Genomic DNA, 13656 nt, shown 5'->3' with positions numbered 1-13656 from the left:
CAGTATGGGGGAAACCACTCCCATGATCCAATTAACTACCACCGGGTCCCTCCCAAAACATATGAGAATTATGGGAGTACAATTCAAGATGAGAGTTGGGTGGGAACACAGAGCCAAACCATATCACTGCGTATCTGGGAACAACACAAACATGCTGTCTTACACTTATGGATGCCAGAAATAAGAAATTAAGGTGTTGGTAGGACCAGATTCCTTCCAAAGGCTCTAGGAAAGGCTCTGTCCCAGGATTCTCTCCTAGCTTCCTGTAGATCCTTGGCCTGGGGCTGCATAACCCCACCTTCACATGAGATTCGCTCAGTATGCATGTATTTGTGCCACAAGTTTCCCTTTATATGAGTAGACCAATCATATTGGATGAGGAGCCATCAAAATGACATTTTAAAACTTGATTAACCCCACTAAAGATTCCACCTCCAAATACATTCACATTCTGAGATTCTAGGTGATAGGATTTCAATGTATTTCTTTCTCTTTTTTTAAATTTATTTATTTTTTTTTAATTGCATTTTAGGTTTTGGGGTACATGTGAAGAACATGCAAGATTGTTGCATAGGTACACACATGGCAGTGTGATTTACTGCCTTCCTCCCTTTCCCCTGTATCTGGCATTTCTCTCCCCAACTCCACACCCCCCACTGTTTCTCCCCCGTTTCCCCCCAACAGACCCCAGTGTGTGATGCTCTCCTCCCTGTGTCCATGTGTTCTCATTGTTCACCCGCCTTTGAGTGAGAACATGCGGTGTTTGATTTTCTGCTCTTGTGTCAGTTTGCTGAGAATGATTGTTTCCAGGTTCATCCATGTCCCTACAAAGGACACAAACTCATCGTTTTTGATGGCTGCATAATATTCCATGGTGTATATGTGCCACATTTTCCCTGTCCAGTCTATCATCAATGGGCATTTGGGTTGGTTCCAGGTCTTTGCTATTGTAAACAGTGCTGCAATGAACATTTGTGTGCATGTGTCCTTATAGTAGAATGATTTATAATCCTTTGGATATATACCCAGTAATGGGATTGCTGGGTCAAATGGAATTTCTATTTCTAGGTCCTTAAGAAATCACCACACCGTCTTCTACAATAGTTGAACTAATTTACACTCCCACTAACAGTGTAAAAGTGTTCCTATTTCTCCACATCCTCTTCAGCATCTGTTGTCACTAGATTTTTTAATGATCGCCATTCTAACTGGTATGAGATAGTATCTCAATGTAGTTTTGATTTGCATTTCTCTAATGACCAGTGATGATGAGCATTTTTTCATATGTTTGTTGGCCTTATGTATGTCTTCTTTCGTAAAATGTCTGTTCACACCCTTTGCCCACTTTTGAATGGGCTTGTTTGTTTTTTCCTTGTAAATCTGTTTTAATTCTTTGTAAATTCTGGATATCAGCCCTTTGTCAGATGGGTAAACTGCAAAAATGTTTTCCCATTCTGTTGGTTGCCGATTCACTCTAATGACTGTTTCTTTTGCCGTGCAGAAGCTATGCAGTTTAATTACGTCCCATTTGTCTGTTTTGGCTTTTGTTCCCAATGCTTTTGGTGTTTTGGTCATGAAGTCCTTGCCTACACCTATGTCCTGAATGGTTTTGCCTAGATTTTCTTTAGGGTTTTTATGGTGTTAGGTCTTTTGTTTAAGTCTTTAATCCATCTGGAGTTAATTTTAGTGTAAGCTGTCAGGAAGGAATCCAGTTTCTTCTTTCTGCACATGGCTAGCCAGTTTTCCCAACACCATTTATTAAACAGGGAATCCTTTCCCCATTGTTTGCTTTTGTCAGGTTTGTCAAAGATCAAATGGTTTTAGGTATGCTGTCTTGCCTCCGAGGCCTCTGTTCTGTTCCATTGGCCTATATCTCTGTTTTGGTACCAGTACCATGCTGTTTTGATTACTGTAGCCTTGTAATATAGTTTGAAGTCCAGTAGTGTGATGCCTCCAGCTTTGTTCTTATTGCTTAGAATGGACTTGGCTATGCGGGCTCCCTTTTGGTTCCATATGAAGTTTAAGGCGTTTATTTCCAGTTCTGTGAAGAAGGTCATTGGTAGCTTGATGGGGATAGCGTTGAATCTGTAAATTGCTTTGGGCAGTATGGCCATTTTTACTATATCGATTCTGCCTAACCATGAACATGGAATGTTTCTCCATCTGTTTGTGCCCTCACTTATTTCGTTGAGCAGTGGCTTGTAGTTCTCCTTGAAGAGGTCCTTTACAGCCTTTGTTAGTTGTATTCCTAGGTATTTTATTCTCTTTGTAGCAATTGTGAATGGCAGTTCATTCTTGATTTTGCTCTCTTTAAGTCTGTTATTGGTGTATAGGAATGCTTGTGATTTTTGCACATTGATTTTGTATCCTGAGACTTTGCTGAACTTGCTTATCAGTTTCAGGAGATTTTGGGCTGAGACGATGGGGTCTTCTAGATATACAATCATGTCACCTGCAAATAGAGACAATTTGACTTCCTCCTTTCCTATTTGAATATACTTTTTTCTTTTTCTTGCCTGATTGCTCTGGCTAGAACTTCCAGTACTATATTGAATAGGAGTGGTGAGAGAGGGCATCCTTGTCTAGTGCCAGATTTCAAAGGGAATGCTTCCAGTTTTTGCCCATTCAGTATGATATTGACTGTTGGTTTGTGGTAAATAGTTTTTATTATTTTGAGGTTTGTTCCGTCAATACCTAGTTTATTGAGAGTTTTTAGCATAAAGGGCTGTTGAATTTTGTAAAAGGCCTTCTCTGCATCAATTGAGATAATCATGTGGTTTTCGTCTTTGGTTCTGTTTATGTGGTGCATTACGTTTATAGACTTGCATATGTTGAACTAGCCTTGCATCCCTGGGATGAAGCCTACTTGATCATGGTGGGTAAGCTTTTTGATGTGCTGTTGCAATCGGCCTGCCAGTATTTTATTGAAGATTTTTGCATCTGTGTTCCTCATGGATATTGGCCTGAAGTTGTTTTCTTGTTGAGTCTCTGCCAGGTTTTGGTATTAGGATGATGTTTGTTTCATAAAATGATTTGGGAAGGATTCCCCTTTTTTTGGATTATTTGGAATAGTTTCAGAAGGCATGTACAACCTCCTCTTTTTGTATCTGGTAGAATTCGACTGTGAACCCATCTGGACCTGGGCTTTTTTTGGGTGGTAAGCTCTTAATTGCTGCCTCAACTTCAGACCTTGTTATTGGTCTATTCAGGGTTTCGACTTCTTCCTGATTTAGGCTTGGGAGGAGGCAAGTGTCCAGGAATTTATCCATTTCTTCCAGGTTTACTAGTTTATGTGCATAGAGTTGTTTGTTATTACAAACAACTGATGGTGGTTTGAATTTCTGTGGAATCTGTGGTGATATCCCCTTTATCGTTTTTTTATTGCATCAATTTGGTGATTCTCTCTTTTCTTTTTTATTCATCTGGCTAGTGGTCTGTCTATTTAGTTGATCTTTTCGAAAAACCAGCTCCTGGATTTACTGATTTTTTTGAAGGGTTTTTTGTGTCTCTATCTCCTTCAGTTCTGCTCTGATCTTAGTTATTTCTTGTCTTCTGCTAGACTTTGAGTTTTTTTGATCTTGCTCCTCTAGCTCTTTCAATTTTGATGCTAGGGTTTCAATTTTAGATCTCTCCTTGCTTCTCATGTGGGCACTTATTGCTATATATTTTCCTCTAGAGACTGCTTTAAATGTGTCCCAGAGATTCTGGTATGTTGTGTCTTCGTTCTCGTTGGTTTTGAAGAACATCTTTATTTCTGCCTTCATTTCATTGTTTATCCAGTCAACATTCAAGAGCCAGTTGTTCAGTTTCCATGAAGCTGTGTGGTTTTGAGTTAGTTTCTGCATTCTCAGTTCTAACTCAATTGTACTGTGGTCTGAGAGACTGTTTGTTATGATTTACGTTCTTTTGCATTTGCTGAGGAGTGATTTACTTTCAATTATGTGGTCAATTTTAGAGTAGGTGTGATGTGGTGCTGAGAAGAATGTATATTCTGTGGATTTGGGGTGGAGAGTTCTGTAAATGTCTATCAGGTTTGCTTGGTCCAGGTCTTACTTCAAGTCCTTGATATCCTTGTTAATTTTCTGTCTGGTTGATCTGTCTAATATTGACAATGGGGTGTTAAAGTCTCCCACTATAATTGTGTGGGAGTCTAAGTCTCTCTGTAAGTTATTAAGAACTTGCCTTATGTATCTGGGTGCTCCTGTATTGGGTGTGTATATATTTAGAATTGTTAGCTCTTCTTGTTTTATTGATCCTTTTACCATTATATAATGTCCTCTGTCTCTTTTGATCTTTGTTGCTTTAAAGTCTATTTTATCAGAGATGAGAATTGCAACTCCTGCTTTTTTTTTTTTTTTGCTCTCCATTTGCTTGGTAAATCTTCCTCCATCCCTTTATTTTGAGCCTTTGTGTATCCTTGCATGTGAGATGGGTTTCCTGGATACAGCACACCGATGGGTTTTGGCTTTTTATCCAATTTGCCAGTCTGTGTCTTTTGATTGGGGCATTTAGTCCATTTACATTTAGGGTTAATATTGTTATGTGTGAATTTGATACTGCCATTTTGGTGCTAGCTGGCCGTTTTGCCCGTTAGTTGATGCAGATTCTTGATTGTGTTGATGCTCTTTACCATTTGGTATGTTTTTGGAGTGGCTGGTACTGGTTGTACCTTTATATGTATAGAGCCTCTTTCAGGAGCTCTTGTAAAGCAGGCCTGGTGGTGATGAAATCTCTGAGTACTTGCTTGTTCGCAAAGGATTTTATTTTTCCTTCACTTATGAAGCTTAGTTCGGCTGGATAGGAGATTCTGGGTTGAAAGTTCTTTTCTTTAAGGATGTTGAATATTGACCCCCACTCTCTTCTGGCTTGTAGGGTTTCTGCTGAGAGATCTGCTGTGAATCTGATGGGCTTCCGTTTGTGGGTGACCTGACCTTTCTCTCTGGCTGCCCTTAGCATTTTCTCCTTCATTTCAACACTGGTGAATCTGATGATTATGTGCCTTGGGGTTGCTCTTCTTTAGGAATATCTTTGTGGTGTTCTCTGTGTTTTCTGGACTTGAATATTTGCCTGCCTTGCTAGGTTGGGGAAGTTTTCCTGGATAATATCCTGAAGAATATTTTCCAGCTTGGATTCATTCTCTTCGTCACATTCAGGTACACCTATCAAATGTAGATTAGGTCTTTTCACATAGTCACACATTTCTTGGAGACTTTGTTCATTCCTTTTCGCCCTTTTTTCTCAATTCTTGCCTTCTCATTTTATTTCATTGAGTTGATCTTCGACCTCTGATATCCTTTCTTCTGCTTGGTCAACTCGGCTTTTGAAACTTGTGCATGCTTCGCGAAGTTCTCGTGTTGTGTTTTTCAGCTCCATCGATTCACTTACATTCCTCTCTATGTTGTCCATTCTCATTAGCATTTCGTCAAATCTTTTTTCAACATTCTTAGTTTCTTTGCATTGTGTTAGAACATGTTCTTTTAGCTCACAGAATTTTCTTATTACCCACTTTCTGAAGTCTGATTCTGTCATTTCATCACGCTCATTCTCTATCCAGCCTTGTTCCCTTGCTGGTGAGGAGTTGTGATCCCTTGTAGTAGGAGAGGTGTTCTGGTTTCGGGTGTTTTCATCCTTTTTGCACTGGTTTCTTCCCATCTTTGTGGATTTATCCACTTGTTGTCTTTGCAGTTGCTGACTTTCAGACTGGGTCTCTGAGTGAACTTCCAGTTTGTGGATGGTGAAGTTATTTCTGTTTCTTAGTTTTCCTTCTAACCGTCTGGCCCCTCTGCTGTAGGACTGCTGAGGTCCACTCCAGGCCCTGCTTGCCTGGGGATCACTTGCAGCAGCTGCATAACAGTAAGGGTTGCTACCAGTTTCTTCTTGTGCTATCTTTGTCCCAGAAGGATACCCGCCAAATGTCAGTCTGTTCTCTCCTTTATGAGGTGACTCTTTGGATATACAGGGGTCAGGGAGCTGCTTGAGGAGACAGTCTGTCCTTTATTGGAGCTCAAGTGCTGAGCTGTGAGCTCCGTTGTTCATTCAGAGTTGCTGGTCAGGTACGTTTAGGTCTGCTGCAGTAGAGCCGATAAACTCCCCCTTTTTTTTTTTTTTTCCAGGTGCTCTGTCCCAGGGAGTTAGGGCTTTATTTATGAGTTTCCGTTGTGCTGCTGCCTTTTTCTTTTTTCAGGGCTGCCCTGCCCAGCGAGGAGGCAGCCTAGTCGCTGTCTGCCTGCAGAGGCTTTCCTGAGCTGCCTTCGGCTCCGCCCAGCTGTTGTGTGATCTTCCCTGCAGTTCTCTTTATATGGGTGTAATCAGAACTTCCTCGGCAATGGTGGCCCGCCTCTGTAATGGCGAACTCTCTCTGTGGTGGCAGGTTGCCTCCGCAACCGGCGGGCTGCCTCAGCAATGGCAGGCTGCCTCAGTGACAGTGGACTGCCTCCGTAGTGGTGGAGTTTCTCAGTAATGGCTCACGCTCCTCCCCCACAGAGCTGGACTGTCCCGGGTTCAGCTGTGCTTCCTGTGAAACTTTCAACCCAGAGCATTTTCAATTACTGTTTTGTTGTTGTTGTTGTTGTTGGGGGGTGGGACCAGCCGAACCTGATCACCTGGCTCCCTGACTCAGAGTCTTTTCTTTTTTTTTTTCTTTTTTTTTCTTTTTTTTTTTTTTTTTTTCAGTTGAACAGTCGACTCTCTCCCAGGTGTTCCAGTCGCCTGTTGAAAAGCCGCCCAGATCTGTGTGATTTCCTGTACAGTGTCTCACTGCGCCGGCTGAAACAGCAGCGCTGAGATTCCTGGCAGTTTTTTTGCCCAGGAATCTCCTGGCCTGGCTCCCTATTTCAGTCCCCTTTTAAATCAGATGAATGGGTGATCTGCTTCCCCAGGGCTCCAATCGCCTGCTAAGAGGGCACCCAGACCAGTGTATTTTGTACGGAGAACCGCCATGTCAGGGCACTGGCAAGCAGTCGCGCAGGCCAAAACGGCCACACTGGGGACCCGTGGGGCTCCTCCGCCTGGGAATCTCCTCGTCTGTGGGCAATAAAAATCCATCTGGAAATGTGGCGTCCACTCACCCTCTGCACTTTCACTGGGAGCTGCAATCCTGAGCTGTTCCTAGTCGGCCATCTTCCCCAGCAATCTCAGTGTATTTCTTTATGTGCAGGATGCAGTTCAACCTATAACATACTTGATATGTATTTTAAGTGTATTAATTGTTCATTGGTTATTATTTAATTCAGCTAGTCAAATTACTGAAGAACAACTTAAGTTGCTAGATAATTTAGACCACGGAGACAGACATAGTCTTTAAATGATCAGAACATACTCAAATATCTGTTGTATTGTTACATATATAATGATTTTTATACACGTGTATGTGTATGTGTGTATATATGTATATAAAATGCAGTAACTTCTAATAATGGATCAGATTCAGTTGAGGTCAGATACCCCAGCATAAATAGCAGTAACTGCTAGTTTATTGATTGATAAAGGACTTTAGCTCTGAAATATCTATTAATAGACAGTAGCATTAGAGAATTAAAGCTTTCAATCAGTTCTCAATAATATCTATCTATACTGGGCATCCAGAAATACAAATAATGAGATTTTGGTGAGGCGAAGGACCCATGGTCTTAGAGGCAAAACAGTGTTTGAGAGTCACTGCTGTTTCTTACCTTCTGAGTGGTTGAACCTCTCCCTACCATTCTCTGAAGCTTTTCTGAGTTTAAAATGGGATTATCAACCTCCATGTTTCTCATGGGATTGCTGCATAAGAGCCTATGAGTGGGCAAATATACAGTATTAATAATACAGTATTATGGGTTGGTTATTCAAATAGTGATCCTTTTTGTTTGGTTTTGTTTTCCTATTTTCTAGTCAATAAGCACAAGCCATGGATCGAGACTTCGTATCACGGGGTCATAACTGAGAACAATGACACAGTCATTTTGGATCCACCACTGGTAGCCCTGGATAAAGATGCACCAGTTCCTTTTGCAGGTAAGATTATGCTTCGTATGGCTGGGCTTGGCTCACTTTGAAGATGTGCTGTGAAACCTCTGCAAAGCCCAGGATATGGCTTTATAACTATTGTCACCAACCTGTGCATCTCTAGATCAGCCTGTGATGTTAAAGCTATATGCCTCTTCTTATTTCTGGGGGGGATTCTGTTTCTCCTTTTTTTTTTTTCTTCATCTCGCCTCCAATGCAAGACCCTTGTTTCTTTCTCTTCTAAGGGTTGGTGAATTGCTGAAGTGGCCTGTGGAGTTGCAGAAGTTGGGCTAGTAAGGGTCTTATGGGAATTTTACCCATAGAGAGATGTCCTATTGTTCCTACTACCCACATATAATTGATGAACTTGGTAGCTTGGTAAACTGGCAAGAGAAAAGGGAGAGAGAGAAAGACCAGGAAACATCTGCTAAGAGTGGCACAGGGTCTTGTCCTTGAGCTTCCAAGTGGGTGTATCTTTGGAGGAGGAATCCCCAGACAATGCCATATTTCACTCCCAGTCTTGTGGCTAGAGAGCCTCTCACTATCACCAAGGCTACCTCTGCTTCCTCCTTGGATCCTCTTCAAGGGATAGGCCCCTGGAGGGGTGAGTGAGGAACTCAGCTATGTCTTATGCTTCCATGGATTTTGATGAAGAGAAGGGACTGGTGATGGTGGTGGAAAGAGGGATTAGACAAAGGGTTTCTGAAGATGCCTGCATCATGAGTAATATTGTTAACATTTTGTAACTGTCAGGAGAAAGACAGGAAATTTAATGAAGGTTTTCAAGATTTCTAGAAGATTGCTTTATGATAGATGGGTGCCAGGTTGAGATTTTCACCATAATGAAGTCTATTTTTTCTGACAGTTTGTCTGCTACATTCTGAGCTACTTGGGCAAAGAAAAGGGGGTTCTGCACCTCTAAGAGATGAGCTCTTTGAAGACATCTTTTATTATAGAATATTATAAAGTATGGAGTAAGAAGGTAGGTTAAATGGGGAAATTAAGATAAACCCATAAGCATTCTTGCAAAGAGTGAGGGAGATGCTCTTTACTTCCAGAAGAAAGCTTTGTTTTATGTAGAGCTTCCGTGGTGTTTAGAATTGAGGCATTTCCATACATTTCCCAGTCACTCTCAGAGTCCCGGTTTTACCAAATGCCAGTTGGAAGTATAAACTCCTTGCAGTCTTTACCACAAAAGATGAAGTATCTTCTCTAGACCTTCTTTGCCAGTCTAGGAGGACTCCAACGCATCTCTTTCTTGGACATAGCTGATGATGGTATTGGGCTTAGTTGGCAATTCTTAGCGATCCCTGGAAATGAGATTTTTAAACAAATATTAGTAAAAATGTTTTGGCCATAGAAATGCTCTGTTTATTATGCACTTAAAAAAATAGATGCCAGATGTAGTGGCTCTTGTCTGTAACCCCAGCACTTTCGGAGTCTGAGGCAGGAGAATCATTTCAGACCAGAAGTTCAAGACCAGCGTGGCCAACATAATCAGAACCCATCTTTACAAAATAAAATAATAGTAATAATAATTAGCTGGGTATGGTGGTGCATTCTTAGTCATAATTTCTCAGGAAGCTGAGGCAGGAGGATCGCTTGACTCAAGGCGTTTTAGATGATTGCTGTGAACTATGATTGTATCAACTGTACTCTATTCTAGGTGACAGCAAAACCTGAATAGAAACAACATTTAAAACTTGGGATATTTAGCATAAAAATGCAGGATTATAGTTTATCTTGATAAATTAGATCTGAAATACAGGGCTGAGTGTGGCTTTTCTTTCCCCTGAGCGTGAGCCCCTGGCTTCCCTCAGCCCCTTCCCTCAGAGCCTATATGCAGAGGTCCTTCCACCAAGCAGATCCTCTCATTTACCCTTCCAACTGAACATGTGACCCCTATTCAAATATGGCAGAAAATAAATGACAAACAGGAAGTAATCAGATGATATGAAGTCATTGCAGTGTGCTGAGGCTGGCACTTTAAAAGATGAGCAATGTGTCTGATTGTTTGTATGTCTGTCTTTAATGCCCTGTTCTTTAATGTCCTTTAATGTAAAATAGTGAAAGGGAAACTGAAGTCATTGAAAAAGCTGTTCTACAGTAAAGTCGTAAGCTCTCTGATGTACAGACCAGAATTTTAAAAAAACATACCTCAAACTAATCTGATATTTGAAAGTTTGAATTTACAAAAGGTTAAGTTTGTTGGTTACAGGGCTGCAGAAGAATTAAATGTTTCATCTGAAGACTCACCAAAAGATTTCCTTAAGTTATAAACCCATCAAGTGCCTTTAAACTTGAATTTGTATTCTGACCATTAGATGCACCCACAACTGTTCAGCACTTCTTGAAACCAGAGTTTGTTTCTAAGCCAAGCTCTGGTAGTTATTTCCATTTACAGACAACTTCTATACTACGGTTATTTGCAGCTGCCTTAAAAAAATCTAGCTTAATGCATCAAATATCATCCTCCAAGCTCTTAGGGGTAAAAAAAAAAATGGTGCTTTTTAGAATAGCCAGAGCTATTTTTCTCAGTGTTATTTATGATCGGCTCTAAGACAGGACACAAGGCACTAGCCATCCATCCATGCTGCAGGCATTTATTTTAAAACATTTGTCTTAAAAAGAAAATACTGAAGATTTATTTCAGATCCCTATCATTCTCATCAAATTGAAAAATTCATATCTGCCAACTCCATCACTCCTCGAAGTCAACTGAAGCTTTTAGCTCTCCCTTATCAACTGCCCTTGTATTGTATGTCAGTTTTTCCACCCCTTTCCCAGTGGTCTTCATTTCCCATTTAGCCCAGGAGGTAGACTATAAGCTTTGTGGAAGAGAGCTCCATTCATACCATTTGTGCTCTGTCTTATTTCTCTTACCTGTCTCTCACTTTAATTTTTTTAACAAAAATGTTCTACACATAGATTCTGCCAATATATCATTTAGAATCATACATAATTTCGCGTGATTTTCATTTAAATAAACATGATTGCTTTTGTATATAAGTGCAAACTTCCGGAATTTAAAATAGCTTTTGTGGTAGATCTCCTGATTACAACAATAACAAGTGAGGTATATGAGATAAGTATTTATTGTAGAAACTGTGGATAACATAGTGAAACACACAGAAAAAGCATGAGGTATATGTTTTTATAACCCCAGAGAGACTCTTTTAACATTTTAGTATATTTCCTTCTTGTCATTTTTCTACTTTTTTTTTTTTTTTTTTTTTTTTTACCTTCATGCTTGTAGCCCCAGCACTTAGGGAAGCTGAGGCAGGGGGGATTGCTTGAGCCCAGGAGTTTGTGATTATATTGGGTGCTCATGTTTGTAGCCCCAGTACTTTGGGAAGCTGAGGCAGGGAGGATTGCTTGAGCCCAGGAGTTTGAGACCAGCCTGGGAAACATGGTAAGATCGTGTCTCTGCAAAATAATAATAATGATAATTAGTAGTAATTAGCTGGGTGTGTTGGCATGTACCTATATTTCCAGCTACTCAGGAGACTCAGGTAGGAGGATCAACTGAACCTGGGAAGTTGAGGCTGCAGTGAACCGAGATTGTGCCACTGCACTCCAGAGCAAGATCCTATCTCAAAAAAAAACATGCTATTATACCTCATTTTTAGTACTATAACGTATTTTTTCCCATTAAAGTAATGAAAATTTGCCATTTTATTGCATATTTTTCTTCAACTTTTTAAATGGCTACATGATTACCTACTTAATGGGTGTTCTAGGGTTTACCATTCTCTGATTGGCAATGTGTCTATTTTCAATTCTCTTTTATTATAACATGTGTCCACATTTCAGATTCTGTTGTTTGGATGGATTTCCAGAATTGTAGTTAATTGGCCAAGCATTTTACAGGTTGTGAAACATGTAAAATTGCTTTCCAGAAAAGTTCTATGAGTTTGCAATTGCATTCAGGCCACCCAAGCCCCTCAGTCCCTGGCCCTCATAAGGTTCATTCTAATGGTGTGATTTAGTAGTAGCTTTACTGTCATCTATAAAACAATATAAGCTTTCCAGGGCTGTTTGTTGTTTTGATGAAATTTAAAGAGTGTCTATGAGACATCTTGCATGCTTTAAGGTATAGGAGAAGTTTAATAAATTTGAGTTTCCTATTCCATACCCTCCTTCCTGCCAGTTTTGCAGGGGAGATAACTAACTCAGGCTAAGCAACTTGCCCAGCATCCTAGGACAGGCCAGCCTGGGGCTGAATCTAGAGCTAGGGCTTCTCAGCACTTACTCTGAGTTCTCTTTCCCTGTGATACTGCCTTTTGATCCCTGCTCCACCTGATTAGTAAAGTGCTGATGCTGAGCCAGTGAAACCTCCCTCAGACTTGAGTCAAGTCCATTAGACTTGACTCAATTCTCAACCCAGTGTCTGAGCTCTATAGATCTGACCTTCTTAGGGAATCAGATACAGAAAAAAAATCCTTGAGTAACAATGAAAATCCCATCCACTGCCTGGCAAAAAATGATAATGAAAGCAAGCTGGGCACACCGTGAACTTGTTAATTTCTACCTGTGCCCTACTGAGGCCTGTTAGGAAACTGTAGAGACTTTTAAATTTGAAGGGAATTAGATTGCCTTTCAGAGATGATAGAACGGCTCATTTGTCTACATTGGGCCAGTCTGGACTTGTTTTTTATAAGGACAGGGCTGCAGAGAATGATCAGGCATAATTGGCTGACTTCTCAGGCTGGGTGACTCTCTGAGGGCTGCCCAGAAAATTGCCTGGGACGTGATTTGGCCTGGTTTGATTAGCTGGTTATAGTGCTGGTTGCAGCTGGGAATGCTCTTTCATACATGGTTAACTCTGTTTGTCCTTTTGTTGAGGGTCTGCCAGTCTATCTGCCTCCTTATCATTGGACCCACCTCAGGGCCTTCTTCATGCATCAGGCCCTATAGGTGCCTGATGGCAAAGACCCTCCGGCAGGAATTGGGAGAGGCCCTTGGGAAAGCCTCTCCCACATGCTTTGGATAGCCATGTGTCTTATGGAGAGAAGGGAAGGCAGGAGTTGAGAATGGTCACAGGCTTTGGCCCAAACACATAAACTCTGCCGCTTATTAGCTGTATGAGCTACTCTGAGGGGCAGTTTCATTAAATTTAAAATGGGGATAATCATAGTACCCATTCCTGGTGTTAATATGTGGGTTAAGTAAGATACTAATGCAAAATGCCTAGGACTCTCACTGGGGGAAATCATAGTTGTGATAATCATAGCAATGGTAATAATGAGGGTAATCAGAATAATCGAAATTTGTATTATCAATAAGCCTCAAGTGTTTGATTCATTTTGGGTTGATTACAATGGTGCCATTATAATCTGTGATGATAATTTTTTAAAAAGAAAAGTTTTGGGTTTGTTCTGAGGCTTGACCACCCATTTGTACTATCAAGCTATGCTGCCTAGATTGTTGGCTAGTGTAATGGTGTAGGGGCAATCAGTTAGATCATGTAACAGAAAGTAGTTTGAAGATGGTGCAGGATTCTATAAATATCAGTTGAGAATAAATTTTGTTATATTCTACCTATAATGTCTGCCTATGGAGTAATGTTAGTTGCAAGATACAGTTTCAGAGTGTTGCAAACCATGTGTCCTATTATTACACACACACACACACACACACACACACACACACACACACACACACACACAC

General features: G+C 40.7%; 1 protein-coding gene across 1 annotated transcript in view; it reads left to right on the top strand.

Annotated features, from left to right (window-relative positions):
* Positions 1-13656, top strand: part of CLSTN2 (calsyntenin 2) — a 657536-nt gene that overhangs the window by 241849 nt on the left and 402031 nt on the right. Inside the window, exon 2 of the mRNA XM_032264861.1 lies at positions 7873-7995. Within this exon, the coding sequence (XP_032120752.1) occupies positions 7873-7995 (123 nt within the window). The remainder of the gene's footprint in view (positions 1-7872; positions 7996-13656) is intronic.

The sequence above is a fragment of the Sapajus apella genome, unplaced genomic scaffold (assembly GCF_009761245.1).
Source record: "Sapajus apella isolate SASKATOON/1434 unplaced genomic scaffold, GSC_monkey_1.0 scaffold4, whole genome shotgun sequence".
Taxonomy (NCBI): domain Eukaryota; kingdom Metazoa; phylum Chordata; class Mammalia; order Primates; family Cebidae; genus Sapajus; species Sapajus apella.
This window is presented reverse-complemented; position numbering and strand designations above follow the sequence as displayed.